This window comes from Fopius arisanus, unplaced genomic scaffold, assembly GCF_000806365.1.
Source record: "Fopius arisanus strain USDA-PBARC FA_bdor unplaced genomic scaffold, ASM80636v1 scaffold00020, whole genome shotgun sequence".
Taxonomy (NCBI): domain Eukaryota; kingdom Metazoa; phylum Arthropoda; class Insecta; order Hymenoptera; family Braconidae; genus Fopius; species Fopius arisanus.
Genome location: NW_011887759.1, coordinates 91,348 through 106,777, shown reverse-complemented (window position 1 = coordinate 106,777; position 15,430 = coordinate 91,348). Strand labels below are relative to the sequence as shown.

Genomic DNA, 15,430 nt, shown 5'->3' with positions numbered 1-15,430 from the left:
TGGGTAATCGTGAGGTATCATGAATGAGAAATTAATGCAGCTGTAGTTTTTAGTAATGAATACGTCTAGGACGCACCGAATGTTTTATTTATTCTATTTTTTTCTCGAAACAATAATTTTTTTCGCTCAATATATATTTGTTCTCTACACATCAACGTACATCATTTTCAATCCGTATTTTCCCACGGTCTTTCACGTAGAATAACGCGAAACTACAAATAAACCGAGGATTTTACATTTTTCATAACAAAAGGGATTTAGGTACTTATCAAATAGTTTTACCCTTTCTGTAATTGTAATTGTAAATGTAATTCTGTATTTCGATAAAGATTAATGGCACTAAACCAAAGTCTTCACTTTGGTTATTTATTTGTGTTCTAGTATTTGTGTGAGAAATAGTAGTTGTGGGGGATTTCTTTAATCATTATTGACTTATTAGTCCGATTAAACTTTTTCAGTTAAAAACTTATTCAAATCCCTACCTTGCATTGAATTTTTTTTTTTTAGAATAATTTATAAATTCGTATAAATTTAAGTTTGTGCCGATCCGTAGGTACCGGTTGGTGGTCTATACAATTCTGGTAGAGTCAAAATTTGCTGACTGTTGAAAGCGTATTTCTTTATACCCGTGTTCTTCAGTGTATTCTCTCGTCTACAGCCCTCACTGGAAACAAAATTTCAAAAAATTAATTTTTTACAGACACTAAGAACAATCACCTTATTCTCTTCATAAACACCTGCGCATGCAGTCCAGAGCCCTGCTGAACTCATGCTCCGACAAATGATATTCGGTAGCAAGAATATTAACTTGCTCGAGTGTAATCGACATTCCTGTACGGTCTTTGGCACTTTTGCAGCTGGTAAACCTCAGCCCTTTCAGGCGCCTGCATATTTCGGAGGACAGCTGCAGGATATCAGTATTTTTGGATATTTTCGCATGAATACTGCCCATCAGATCCAACATCATACGCGCAAGAGGCTGATTTACATTCGATCGTCCACCACTCACTGAAATAATCATCCAGAGAGCCATAAATCCAAAGGATACTAAATTATTCACTATTCCAGTGATAAACCGAGATAGATTGATCTCTCCAACGATTTTTTATCAATTATCTCCACAGTTAAGGAAAATAACGAAATTTTTTGTCAAAATTCTTCTTCTACAGCTAATTAAAAACTACGAATAAGGTCAAACTATTATTTTAAAAATCGCTACGTCTAAAACTCCAGAGAAGAGATACATCAATTTCCCTCAATTTACTACTGCATCACAGAATTTCGATAAAAATATAATCGAATAAAAGAATCCTTACATTTGGTGCTATTGCTCGCACTGGGTAGATTGAGATCGGTAAACATCAAGTAATACTCAGTCAGTTTGAAATAATTATCCTTATTACTCTTCTGCTGTGGCTTGGTGGTACCCAGGCTCTCTGCTAACGAGGCAGGTTCATTGATCCCCACATTAAAAAACACCGAAGTAACATTAAACGAGATAGTCTGTCTTGAGGAAGGAGCGAGTGGTAAGAGCGAGTAGATTCCATCAGGAACAGGAAGTATAACAGTCAGAGTGGCCCTGGGGCCGATAACTCTGGGTAAAGGAAGTTGTGAGTTATCCTTATCAAGGCCAGAGTGAGAGAGTCCACACCTGGTCAAGGTGAAGGTAACATTTGCCACATCCTGAACAGCAACAGCCATGTCACCCCACATGTCGATCTCCTCTCCATAGTAACTGAGAAGTCCCTCGAAGGAGACGAGAGGTCCCAGAGTAGTGAGTATGAAGAGAAAAAGGGGATCAGGCCTCTGGCACCACAACTTTGCCATCAATCCAGTGACCACCGCAGTGAGGACCTGACTGAAACAGACATCACGCCTGTATCTGACGTTGCATACCCTCTGTGCGGTCTTGGCGTCCTCCTGCACTCGAAAAACCGAATGGGTCAATCTAGCAGTCTTGAGCAATCCATCCATCGTCTGTCTGAGTTTTTTCATACTGGGTTTGAGCTCACTCGTCCAATCGACTATCGATGCAAAATCCAGTCCCTCAGTGAACTTATTCCTCTGACCAGAATTACTCTTTATAACCCTCGTCATGCTATCAACTGCTTGACACACTTCCTTAGCCTTTGCAAATCCCGTCTCCTCCTCCTTGACCCCATTACCATTATCCAATAATTTACTAGACTCATCATTCTTAACATCATTCTTCGGTTGAATAGTTACTACACTGCCCCCACGATCAGTCAAACAACTTCTCAATGTTTGAGTTCTGGTAACGCCGTCCTTATCTCGCAAACGAACCGCAGGACTTCTGCACGTACCGCAGAGAAACATAACTTTCGATATTAGACACAGTACACTAGCTTCAATATTTAGTTGGGTGAGATCCCAGGGCTCTGGCTCGTCCGTTGGTTTGTAGTAATTCGCCGATGGGGAGTTGCACATTTTCTGTGTATCTAGGAAACGTTTGCTCAGGTCTAGCTCTCCACGCAAGTCATCCTCCTTCTCATCGTCCTCGTTGTTGTGATCGTCTGGATCCTCCTGGTCTTTGTCCGAGTCTTTTGTCTCCTTGGAATCCTTCATGTCATCCTCGACTTCAGGAAATATAACGAAGTTCTCTTCAACCGTGTCATTGGAATTGTTCGGGGATTTTTGCACCGAGTACGTGGTCCTCACTGACTCCTTCGCCCACATATCCTGAATGCACTCTGGGGTGTCCGGAGTTATGAGGTCATCGAAGTCGGGACTCTTGAGATCAAAGTTCAGCTGTTGGGTGATACGTTTGAAGGGAGATAGAGACTGATTTGATTGAAAACTTAGGGATAAACTTTCGTCGTTTGGATTCTTAGTTTCCTCGGGGAGTTTCGCTACTTTGTGCTCCTCCAGGAATGTAAGAGCTTCTTCGAAGAGACCCGGGTCCCAGAGTTTGAGGAGTCGTCTGGTTTTTGAGAGCATATCATCGCAGATAGATAGCATTCCACTGGTTTGCTTTTCCTTGGCTAATTTTATGAGTGATCTCATGGCCTCGACGACGTCCCTTCTCAACTCTTTGATATCTATGATAGCGTCGCGTGCCATGATGATCTTCGAGGTGCCCTGATACAACTGATTTTTTATTGTTGGTGACTCCTCGAGATCCTGAATAAGCCTAATCAATCCACCATTCTTACTTTTATGAGAGTGCGCTGTAAACGCCCCCACACTCACTAAATCGTAAAAGCCACATTTGTTCAGAGTATCGTTGTGAACCCACATCCTTTGGAGGTGAAGATTCAGAGGTACAAACTCCAGGCTCCTGTCATTCTTCCTCGACGATCTCTTGAAGTAACTGGCCTTGAAAGCCGAGAGATTCTCCTTCGCCTGGGAGTACAGATGCAGAAGATGGAGATGTCGATCCAGGAGTTCTACTTGCTTCGTGTGCCAGGGCTCTCGCAATTCACCCATTCCAGCCACTTCCTGGAGAAGCTCCTTCTCCTCATGGATGAATGCCCCGAGAAGCTGCTGAGGGAACTGGAAGCAGAGTCTGCTCTCTGCCATGATCTCGTGGACGCAAATGTCACCACCTAAACCCGAATGGAATCTGTACGTCTGGACGTGAGTGTTGGCAAAAAGTTGCTTGAGTTGACCCTGATGAGGGAGTTTTATTTTGGTCCCCAATCTGGGGGGCAGAGACTGCGATCTCCTGTGGCAAAACATTTGGTTTGTGGAGGAGGGAATGTTTCTGGAGGGAGTGTTCTCGGTGCTGTTTCCCTTGTCATCGGCCTCAAGACTCCAGACGTTGATCGTTAAAAAACCTACTGTTGTGGATTTCGGGCTCTTCAAGGGGATCCTCAGTCTTGGGGTGTCCTGCACAGCGCTGAAGGTGACAACTGCACTTCCAATTGGTGTTGCCGTCTGGGAAACTCTCTCTCGAACGTCGTACGCCGTTATTCTTACTCTAGTGTCTGTACTCAAACCATCGCTCCCTCGAAAGCTCACGGTTGTGAGAAAACCTGGATTGCTACTTCGCTCGATCACCTCAGTTCTTGCGTATTTTATCCATGTTCGGGATTTAGAGGCCTGGACGTCGATCTCGAGAACTGGATTCGGTGGACGACCGTGGCCGTCGCACAGAAGATTATCACAGGAGAGTGAGACCTCGCAGATTGGCACTTCGGCTGGATCTACCACTATGCCCCGTTGTAGACGCACCATTTGGATGTCTGTGCCATTCTTGTGACCGCTCGATGCTTCTATTCTTTCACGCAGAGCTAGAAGTTGATTTCTCATGCATTCGTAACTCGCTAATTGAAGGGCTTGCAGCCAACTGTCTCGTTCGTCCGAGGAATTTGCGCCTAGTTGTTGATACAGGCCTCCATCGAACACTAGAATTGAGGAAAGATTTTTTTTTTCAAGCGCTCGATTGCGCAGGAAACCACAGTCTGCGCTCTATGACTAAAGCTCATTATTTATAGATGACCGCATGAAAATAATCCCTCTTTAAAGTATTTTAAAGTATTTTTTCTCATATAAAATAATTTCAAGCAAAATCGGATTTCTGTGAATTACAGTGGTGTTGAATTTCGGGAGTTTATTACGAATAAATGTACTTGTTTAATCCGAGTAACAGTCTTACCTATGCTGAATCCGTAGGGAATCTGATTAGTAGGCTGTTCAACCCGGAAATTACATTGTTCCAGGATAATTACACCCATTGGCTCGGACCATTGTTCCTTTGATTTGAAGTAGAACAAGAGATTTCCCCGTAATCTGCACCAACGCTCCAGGCTGACTGCGAGGGAAGGAAATCTTTATTTCTTCTCCGACGCTGTTTTTTTTTATCTCACTCCTCAGCGATAAAGTTTGTTTATTTTTTGTCAGAGTGCAGCGTTATTTTCACCCAATGGTATTGCAAAATCGCTCAACGCCTCATTGGTTTTATTGATATTACGCTCATGCAAGCAACTGTACGTCAATCGGCCAGAAATACGAGACATGCAAGTCAACAGTAGTCTACTCACATGCAGATTTTAATAATTAACGACTAAAGCGAAATGCTAAAATGGATTTTCGGTGTATGCGTTGGAATATTCTAGTCTTTATCATTTCAAATTCATCAGGTGATGTATATTTGAAAAGCCTTCGGACACCTGTACATTTTACACTGCCAACTACCAGATTTCACCTTTTTTCCCCCTTGCATTTTTAACGAGAATTGTTAATTGATGATGTTAGCTAATTACGTGATAGACGTGATGGTTAGTTGATGTGGCCTTGTTGCGTGAGAAGGAAGAATTAATAAAAAATTGTGAGGATTAAAAATTTTTATCCATTTTATTTGAAACGAATAAACTGAACGTCAAATGAGAAATAGGCCAATGAGAATATCCAAGAAAATTAGAGAAGATATTGATCATCCTCGTGAAAAAATTAATCACAGACTATTTATTCGTTTCAATAAAAATTTCAGTTTTTTCTCTGTACAAATGAATTTCCGGATAGTATTTTGTAATTCGTGATATAAATAAACACTGACAACTGTTGTAATAATTAAACATCACACTCTGATGGCCAATACTGGTCATTTTTATTCCTTCATTAATCATTCATTTCTTTTTTTTGTTTTTAATGGGTAAAATGCACTCGTGGTACCTTTGCTTGTGCCGGCTGTAACACAACTGAGTTGTCGTAGAGTCTTATGGGTTTTTCCTTTTTGTCTTTTGCGCTCAACTTTTTTACCCGTACCTGGAAATTTTACGTTCGAGGTACTGATTTATGGATTAATTAAATAACAAATAAACTCCACCCTTGTATTTACAAAAGAGAAGGAGACAATGTACATTTATTTAAACACCATATCACACTTGTGAAAGTCCTTTTTTTTTTTTAATTTTCGTTTAATGGCGATTATCCTGAGAGTTTACCTTGATCATCTGTTTATTACAGTTAGTAGGCGATTAAATAATGTTTCATGCATTATCTGATTCGTATATTCTGCAGTTACACACGACAATGCATGTGTGCATTAGAAAATTAATTGAATTATAAATATTCAACGATTCTTCAGACACTCATAGCTTCTATGGAATCATGCCTACGAATTGAAAAATCAATATTGGGACAGAAAAATTGTAATATCCAAGTCAAGCAGATAACATTTCAGGATATAATCAATCGAGTGATTGATGCTACAGGGAACAGAGACAAATATATATGAATTATCTCACATGTTGTATAAATCAAGAACGAGAGTAATGAGAAAACACGTTAAAAATGGAATAATCCAGAAAAAGAGTGTCACATTGTCACGATCAATCATGTAAAACAAAATAATAAATTTCACTCAGCGTTCATTTGTTTGGAATATTATTCTCATAACATCAACATGCGACATTTCCAGGGGATCTAACGAATCAACTTTATCTATTCACTATTCCCTAGTACTATAATGACTCAGATAATTAACGTATAATTATGGAATTAATGAGGGACTCACTCTCTGTCCTACGAAAGAATCCCTCCTGACGCTCACGTATGCACAAAGTGCCCTCCTTGTCAAACTTTTGCGACGGCTGTGTAGCCAGTGTCATTAATTCCTGTTTATTAAACCTCATCCTCAGTTTTACCTACATCCCACGAAAATTAATCATCATTACCTTGAAAACAACACCACCCTCATTATCCTGAATTAAATAAATGAAAAATTTCGATGCATTAATTCGATAGTCATAACCTACAACAGTCAATGGATTTGTAAAAAAAAATAAATAAATAAATTCTCGTGACGAGGTAAGACAATCAAGATTAAGGGCAAGTCCAGACAACCTCATCGCTCACGCATTAATGAGTAATTATGGAGGCAGGAGACTTACTTAACGATTTTTAATTAAAAGCACGGAGGATCGGGTGCTATTCTCGGGTTTCCCCAGCTGTGTGCAACAGAATTAATTTTTTAATCATCACTTTTATCACGGAAATATGACTCTCTTTGAAGAGTGTCACATTGGAGCAGGTGATGGGTAAGAACGAGGGGGACAAGAGTATAGAGATGCACTTTTTTGTCGCTAACTGGAGGAACACTTCAACTCTTGCGCCATTGATCTATCGAGTGCCGCTTTTTTTTTTCTCCTTTTACTTGATGCGTTTATGGCACACACTAGTTAGAGGCCTGAGGGGGTCTTCTGTGGTCCACTCGATCGGTCGTCACTCTTCATATTCATATGAGCAAACTGAACCAAGTGAATAATTATTGTTGCGTTTGGTCTTTCGCTGTTTTTCTGAGGTTTTGTTTTTGGGGCAGATCTTCTGGAGCTACTGTGTGTCAAATAATAATAAGGGGTTTCTAACCTCGTATCGGATATCATGGAAAATTTTCTCGTCACATCCAGGAAAACACTGGTGAGTCAACTTCCAATATCACTTTGACATTTACTGACATTTTCGTCAGAGCATTCACTCCTGTATTTTTTGCCTGTCAACTGCACTTGTATTTTGGAGTATTAATGCTGAAGGAAAATGAAAAGAGCTTTTTCTTCTTCTTCTTCGATTTTTTTGGTTTTGACAGTATGTCTTGCGGCCGTTGTCCCTCTGGTGGGACATTGCTGGGTTATGTAGTAGGAGTGGGGAATATGTGGTGAGAGAGAGTTTTCAAATATGTTTGTTGATTTTCTTGAGGTAATTGGAGATGATGTAGGATGATTTTGAGGATGGGGTTTTTATTAATGTCAATATATCATATTCTGTGATTTTTAATTTGTTGAGGACTTTTTTGAGGGTGGATCTCTCATGCGAGTATTGTGCGCAGTAAAAAGAGCGACTGCGCGCCGGCTGTTTGAATTGCGCCCGCTCAGGTACATCGGTGTCGCGGGAATTTGAAATGGAGAGAGGTTTTCAATAAATATTCCGTTTTTATTTTTTATTATTCTGCGTTTTTATTATTCTAAAATTGCGGGCAAGAGGTAGATAACATGGGCATTCGTTTTAACTTTTCTTTGACTTCAATTGTTCTACCGAGATAATAATATTGTCTAAATGCTCTCGACAATGCGATATTTTCTTTTAATTTTTTGTTTTAATATCGTAAATTTCGAGGCTTGTTTGTGAGAAAATTTTTGATTGATTGTTGAGAATTGAAATATTGGTAAGAATTGAAATGGATTTCTAGCCTGGGAATTGGTACAGCATATTTGCCAAAGTCAAAAACTTGACAATTACTCCGGAAGAATAATATCCGGGCTGTTGTGATGAGGTTTTTCTCGGTTGTAATTAGTCAGCTTCGCCTTCAGTTCCGAAAGCAAAACAATTCCACGTGAAAAATCCCATCACGACAGCTCGGAAATGATATATCTATCGATGATTGTGAATGGATTTCGCAGTATTCAAGGGACTAAATCTCGTCAAATGCCAGTCACTGGACAGATAAAAATCCCTAATAATTCACATCCATAAGTTCTCACTCGACAAATTACTCATGAGCATAATCGACTATTTGAATTTCTCGAAAATTAGAATGAATACCGGAATCGTTAATGCAGTTGAAATTCCCGAACATTTCTAGATTGTAAAGCAGTTGAAAAGTTCAAAGATGTCAGTTTTTCCTGCAACATTGTTTCTGCAAAAGAAAGAAGAAGAGAAAATAATAGGCAAAATAGTAAATACAATGCTTGGAATAGCGTAAAATTCAGCGGAGGTATTTTTTTACAGAAGAATTTGACGGAATACGAAGAAATTTGGGTGATTCTCGGTAACGAAACGTGCGATCTAGACTCGGCAGTTTGTTCGCTCGTTCTCGGATTATTCGTCCATTCCATGCTTGAAAAAACAGGCACAAAGAACTTTGGAGTGATACCCGTGCTGAATATTCCTAAACGAGAATTTAAAATTAAAACCGAAGTGGTTTTTTACTTACAACATCATGGCATCCATCTGGAAGACTTAACGTACAGGTCAGTCATTGTAAAAGAATAAAAATCGATATCCCATTTAAACTTTTCTGTCTATAGTTTTATAAACTTTATCCATTTTGCTATTCGTTCCATTCGTTGCTAAAAATATAAAATAATTGTTTAGAGATGAAATAAAGCTAAATAATGTGTCGAATGAGAAAAAATTGAAACTCTGCCTGGTGGATCATCATACTCTGAACGAACAGGATACGTCATTGGCAGATTCAGTTGTCCAAGTAATCGATCACCGACCTCAAGACCCGAATTGGCTGTGGACAGGCAGGGATATTAATTTGGAAAAGGTCGGCAGTTGTGCGACACTCGTTGCCAAACGAATATTTGAGGAAAATCCGGCTATTATCGATTCCCAAATCTCGAATTTATTGCAAGGTAAATCGGACCCTACGAAAACAACATGGCAATCAATCAATTTGGACTGGCAATTGTGTCCCTTCTCTCCTCTCATTTATTTCCAGCCACGAAAAATCGTCAACTCACCCTTATCGAGGGGAAAAAACCTCAGGGTCATGATTTATAAAGAAACTCAAGAAACAAAATCACTGAGGGATCTTTTGGTAGAATTTTATTTAGCTCGTAAGAGAGTATTGGAGAGTATAATTTTCCAATTAAACTTGTAAATAATGGGTTTTTTAATTGCGAGTGGGAATAATTCATTCTTATAGCAATCTGTGATGATCGATAAAATGGTTTTTAAGGGTTTTTTTTTTTATTGCAATAGGTCCGATCCTTGTGGACACATGTAATTTGTCGGCAGAGGCGGGGCGTGCAACGAGCCTCGATATTGAAATAATGGAAAAATTGGAGTCACTGATGCAGAAAAAAGGGACGAAAACTCGTGATGAAATTCACTCGTTAATACTTAATGCAAAAACTGACATCAGCTCTCTATCGCCTGAGGATCTACTCATAAAAGATTTGAAATATGTAAATGGAATTCCAATGGCTGGATTTCCAATTCTCGTGGAGGTTGTTTAAAAATACTATTAAATTCTTGGAATTTTTCACTAAATTTAAGCTCGTATTCAACCCACTGATCTCACCCCCTAACTTCAATTTCATCTGTTTTCGTTTTGTTCACCCTTTTTTTTGGTTTTTCATTTTATTTCTCTTCCTTACTCGTCAGGAATTCTTGAATTTAAATCGCGCCCTGGATGCCGTGAATTCGTTTACAAGCGAAAGGGAATGCAGAATCACGATTCTACTTGGGATGGATTTTAAGAGGGACGTGGTGAAGCGAGACCTCGCTGTCTTTTCCTTCTTGCCCAATGAGCTGGAAAATAGAGTGAGCAGTTTTTTTTTCTCCTTCCAACTCAGTTTTACTCACCTTTTACTTTATTTTCACTCCAGCTTATCATCTAAATTCAATTACTGAAACGCTTCATTCTTAATTAAGTTTGACGGAAAATTAAAAGAAGGCGATTCAGAGCGTCTACATCGATGAATGAGTTCAACTGACAAGTGATTTAAACTCAAAGCAATCCCTCGGGTCTTCCATTTTTCAAATATATTTTCGCTTCTTTTAAGAAATTCTAAAAATTTTTTTGAAAAATAACATAACGACAATAACTCCGCAATAAGCAAAATAGCAAAACTTATGTAATTGATTTCATCTGTAGATACGAGTGGCTTTGGAGCAGTCAGACTACAACCTGGAGAATATCAGTACAAAATTGAAAGAAAATTGGTGCCTGAGGCTGTACAAACAGGGCGACCTGCGGGCAACTCGCAAGCAAATACTGCCGATTATACAAAGCGCAACGGCCATCCACCAATGTTGACCATACACCACTCTCTCTATAACCCTTTGCCTTTCCCTTTCCATTTCCTCCCTTTCCTCCCTTTCCTCCCTTTCCTCCCTTTCCTCCCTTTCCTCCCTTTCCTCCCTTTCCTCCCTCTCCTCCCCCTCCGCCCTCTCCTGCCCTGTCCCCTTGTCCTCTGACTGAGCATTAACAGTGATACACAACTACCTTCCTCCCTTTCTCCCTTTCTCCCTTTCTCCCTTCTACTTTCACAGATTCAACTAGCAGACCAACTACACTATGCAAACCCTACCCTAAACATTCAACATTGTGTTAAATTAATTAAGAGGCCTTCTTATCAAATTACATCCTGCTCACTCCACCCTTCTTCCTGCTTTATCATTCAGACTTCATTAAAATATCATTCAAGTGGATTTTGTAAACTTCCTCATTTTCTAATTCATCGTCCTCAAATGTAAAAATTATCAACAAATAATAAATTCTTAATTTATGCAATACTGCAATGAAGTAATGGAGTACAACAGAAGTTATTGTGAATTACGGACTAATTATTGTTCTCATTTGTAGTTCTTATAGTTGTTACAGTTCGTGGATTTAATTTTCTTTGTGAGAATAAAAATTTATTGGGAAAATTTAGATTATCATTTTAAAGAGGTCGTTACGGTCATTTCCTCATCTCAGTTCATAATTGATCGATGAATTAATTAATTAGGGAAAGAACTTGCAAAGGTAGCTAGGGCGTAATATCCATTCTCTGCGGAGGGTTTATCTCCAATTTTATTAGAAAATAGCCGATAAAATGTTCATCAACAGCTGAAGCCCTCTTCTCGGAGGAAATTTCATTATTCCCTCTCTATGCCATTGGTCGTTCATTCTTCTTATTCCGGCTAGAAAGGGTAGTAGGGTTCCAATAACGCGGGAGAAAAAAGTTATTGATATTTCCGATATTGATGAAGCTTAAAGTGTTTTTTTTTCATCGACTATTTGGAATATGCCATTTCCCGAGGTTTTCAACACCATTCTGCAAATAATCCCATGGCCTTTTGATCATGGATATTGACATGAATGTAGAAATGTATAATTGAATGTAATAAAACCTTTTAACTAAATTAATAAAGTCCCTCAGTCTCGTCAATCACAAAAAATGCAGTTATCAGTCCTTAATTAATCTGTCTATTTGAAATTCCTCCATTCACCTCCACCCATGTCCCGAGGGCATAGCGAAACAAAACTTGAATACTAAAAACCAATGTTCTCCTCTTGACAACAACGAATGAAGCTACGAAATTCCAGGAAAAACTACGGGTAAAAAATTTACAAACAAGAATTTCGTCGTGGAATAATTAATGGGGAAGCAAATAACTTCTGCTTATTTAATAAATAAACCCGCTTCACGAAATTAATAAAACTCATTCGCTCCTTAATTAAGTTAAAAATCCTTCACAAGAAAAATGTCAGTGTCTACTCATTAATTAACGAATATCACAAACTCTTCTTCCATCGAGCAGTAGCTTGTACTACTTTTTGAATTTTTTTTTCTGGTAAATAAAGAATTATAAAAACTTTTGAAAAAATGCGGGATGGAAATTTTCTGGATTCTTTTTTGTCCAGTTACTCAAACTACTCGAGAATATTGCGAGATTTTTTTAATTTTTATTCTGATGTAGAGAAAAAAAAAATGACGAAAATTACAACGAAAATGTGATAAGCGGATGTTTCACGGGAGTTTTTATGAAAATTCCTGTTCGCAATAATTTTCAAAAAGTATTACTCAAAAATCTGTTGTAAAACTGATAAAATTCGTTAATTAAAAAAACGTTATGGTAAATATATTAAATGTATATTTGTTTCGTAATAATACACAAATATAATTCGTTCCGTGAAAAGGATAAAATTCCAGCTGACATTAATTCATGGAATCAAAATTCAAATATTCATTTAAAGCCATATAACTTTCCTCCTATCCACATAAAAATGATCAAAAGTCCTACCATAAATTTATTCTGAAATTATACCTTGATATATTAAATTTATATAATTAATCAACAAAATATTCACTGTATGAAAAAAATAGGAGTCATTCGATATGACACAAAAAGTATTCCCACAAAATATCGACTTATATAAAAGAATGTTTATTTATTTATTGATGGAATCATCTCCAAAGAATAACAAATTGGGGTTTGAATTACAATTGCTAAAAAATCGTTATTGTTTGAAAACCGAAAGTTGAAGTTGGGTAATTGAAAATTATAAGGAGAAAGGGCTTCGTTATGGGAAATTAATTAATGAGTACATTTGATGGTGATTCGAAGAGGCGACACAGGTGCCCCCCGGGTGACAATGAGAGCCGTCTGACTCAACTCGTACTAAATCCACTGGGCGTATTCAATTCACTCGGCAATAATCTCCCACCCCCATCCCCTCGACACTGACTCCTTGCCATTTCCCCCAGTACGCACCAAGTTCTCCAGCTATCACCATGAGGCTTTTCAGATGTTGCATTTACAAAAGGGGGATAGGATACACAACAGAAACAGATGGATGAAAATCACTCGCTCAACGTGAGGTTAACGCTCAACGGATCGTTATGGATCGGTTGTTAAACCGGCTGCGAGACTTCTGGCATTCGCAATGGCACAGCGTTGAATCACGCCGCTGAGTCGAGAGGAGATAAAAAAAAAAATCACCAAGGGCTGAGTGGAACTTTCGAACCCTCAACATGACGAAAAAAAAAAAAAATGAAGAAAAAAGGCCTGAAAGGAGAGAAAACCATAAACCCATCCTTCCACTATATTTCTTTCTCTTTTCTTCAGCCACCCCTTTTTCATCCTCCCGCAGGCACATATACTCCTCATCCTCATCCTCATCCTCCCCATCCTCCCCATCCTCCCCATCCTCCCCATCCTCCCCCAACCTCCCCTTCCGTTTTTTGTGTGTGTTCGAAGAGTCGCAAGCGTGTCAAGAGTTTCACGCTTTTTGAAATCAACGAGTGGATTTTTTTTCTCTCGTTTTTTTTTTTATTCTTCTGGTTTCGAACAGAAGCGGAAACAGAATTCTCCCGGGGTATAAGGGAATGGAATTGTTATAATGGAAGTGAAATAAAAGCGAGAGAGAGATGAAAAATGTTTTAAAAGAGTCGTAAGGGGTGAGAGTGGGGGTGGAACAAATCGGTGCGATTAATTCGAGAGAATGAGAGTGACGGGGGTAGGATGTAGTCCGGGTTGATCCATCACTGGTGATGTTTTTCTGTGAGGACCCAGGTACAACCCTTAATTTATGACCCACTGGCCATCTACCAATTTTTTCTCTATCTCTATTTCTTTTTTTTTTTACCGCACTAGCTCCGAACTTGCTGTCATTCCCTTCTTTTTTTTTCTCTCTGTTTTTACCCTCGTGGTGCTGCTTATCCCGGGGAGCGATTCCTCATCGCGTGCCACGCATCCCTCATCGATAACATCTGTCCGTTGTACCTTACCCTTATTTCGTGCTTTCGGGAGAATTATGGTTGGGGTAATTTCTGGTGATTTTCTCGGACAAATGGAATTTCATTAGGAGTGATTTATAATTTTTCGGGGTCAACATTTGCATGTGGTTTTGGTGAATACCGGGGGGTGGTGAGGAGTATGCGAGGTATTGGAGGAATTACTGGGGATTGTGAATGATTCGAGTGATATGGAATATCTGGAGATATTTGAATTTTTATTTTTTTGACAGTTAAATCTGTTCTGTTCCATTAGGGCTTGAATGTATTTATGGTGGTGAGGATGGCATTCTTGGGTATTGGTGGAGAAGCCAACCGAGGGTTCTTTTGTTGTGATCCACCTCAACAATTCCTTTAACATTTAATAAGGGCCTCGCGTATAACCCGAGGTCAGATTTTTATTCTTCGCAATTCTTCGGGGACTTTACAGAATCTCTGGGATTTTATATTCTTCAATACCGGAGACAACAGATACTATTCTGATGATGGATTCAGACTATTGTATTTTCTTTTGGGAATTTTATGGAGAGAAGAACCGGTTAGTCAATGAAAAGTTTAGTGACGCATGAATCTGTTGTGAATGGGAACCAACTGTGACTGTTTTTTATTCAAAAGTCCTTTTTTTTAATTAAAAATATTGCTTCATAACAATTTGTTGCTGTGTCTTAATAAATAAATACAAGTTACCAATTGAAAATTTCTTATGATTCGGGAAATAAAACTTGGAGATTGAAAAGCTGAAAAATTTTCAATTTCGTACAAAAATAAAATAGGGGATAACGGTTATTTAGTTATTTTTAGAACTAGCTGTTATCAAATTTTTCAATCACTTCGAGTATTTTTATCGGTCCACCTTTTCAAGTTGGAAGTCATGTATTCATGCAACTCCCGTGTTTTATGATCCCAGTAAAAGCAGAATGTCACAGTGCCACACGAAAACAGAATAATGCTATTTTTCAATGCACTGAAAAAAAAATGGGTTTTGATAATGGAAACAAGAATCATTGATATCTGGGAGAACTAATGGACTAAAAACTCCCCCAACGTTGGATTTCAAACCGGAAATTTTTCCCAAGCTGTTCAATATCAATGCACGTAAAAATCCATCCACAAATGCCTTTCACAACTGAAGGGAAGCAGCTAGTGATAAATAATCGAATCATAACTCCAACATTTATAATGAACCAGTGGAATATTAATCAATGCAAACCGTAAAAACGTGGATTCATTATTTAGGC

General features: G+C 38.6%; 2 protein-coding genes across 7 annotated transcripts; one reads left to right on the top strand and one right to left on the bottom strand.

The window, feature by feature from the left end:
- Window positions 1-43: 43 nt before the first annotated feature.
- On the bottom strand, window positions 44-7,555 carry LOC105264233 (type I inositol 3,4-bisphosphate 4-phosphatase). Of its 5 annotated transcripts, XM_011300969.1 has the most exons (8): window positions 7,330-7,555; window positions 6,855-6,911; window positions 6,479-6,608; window positions 5,635-5,727; window positions 4,619-4,774; window positions 1,317-4,367; window positions 738-1,008; window positions 44-664 (listed from the first exon to the last, which is right to left on the bottom strand). In XM_011300969.1, the coding sequence occupies exons 3-8, from the start codon at window positions 6,594-6,596 to the stop codon at window positions 532-534; spliced, it is 3,822 nt and encodes a 1,273-aa protein (XP_011299271.1). In that variant the 5' UTR covers window positions 6,597-6,608; window positions 6,855-6,911; window positions 7,330-7,555; the 3' UTR covers window positions 44-531. The 5 variants fall into 5 exon arrangements, with proteins under 5 accessions (XP_011299271.1, XP_011299272.1, XP_011299270.1 ...); XM_011300970.1 differs by lacking the exon at window positions 6,855-6,911; XM_011300968.1 differs by lacking the exon at window positions 7,330-7,555 and having other exon boundaries at window positions 6,855-6,944.
- On the top strand, window positions 7,292-11,355 carry pn (exopolyphosphatase prune). Of its 2 annotated transcripts, none has more exons than XM_011300973.1 (6): window positions 7,292-7,380; window positions 8,686-8,927; window positions 9,052-9,317; window positions 9,667-9,914; window positions 10,072-10,230; window positions 10,565-11,355. In XM_011300973.1, the coding sequence occupies exons 1-6, from the start codon at window positions 7,345-7,347 to the stop codon at window positions 10,724-10,726; spliced, it is 1,113 nt and encodes a 370-aa protein (XP_011299275.1). In that variant the 5' UTR covers window positions 7,292-7,344; the 3' UTR covers window positions 10,727-11,355. The 2 variants fall into 2 exon arrangements, with proteins under 2 accessions (XP_011299275.1, XP_011299276.1); XM_011300974.1 differs by having other exon boundaries at window positions 7,300-7,380; window positions 8,689-8,927.
- Window positions 11,356-15,430: the final 4,075 nt, after the last annotated feature.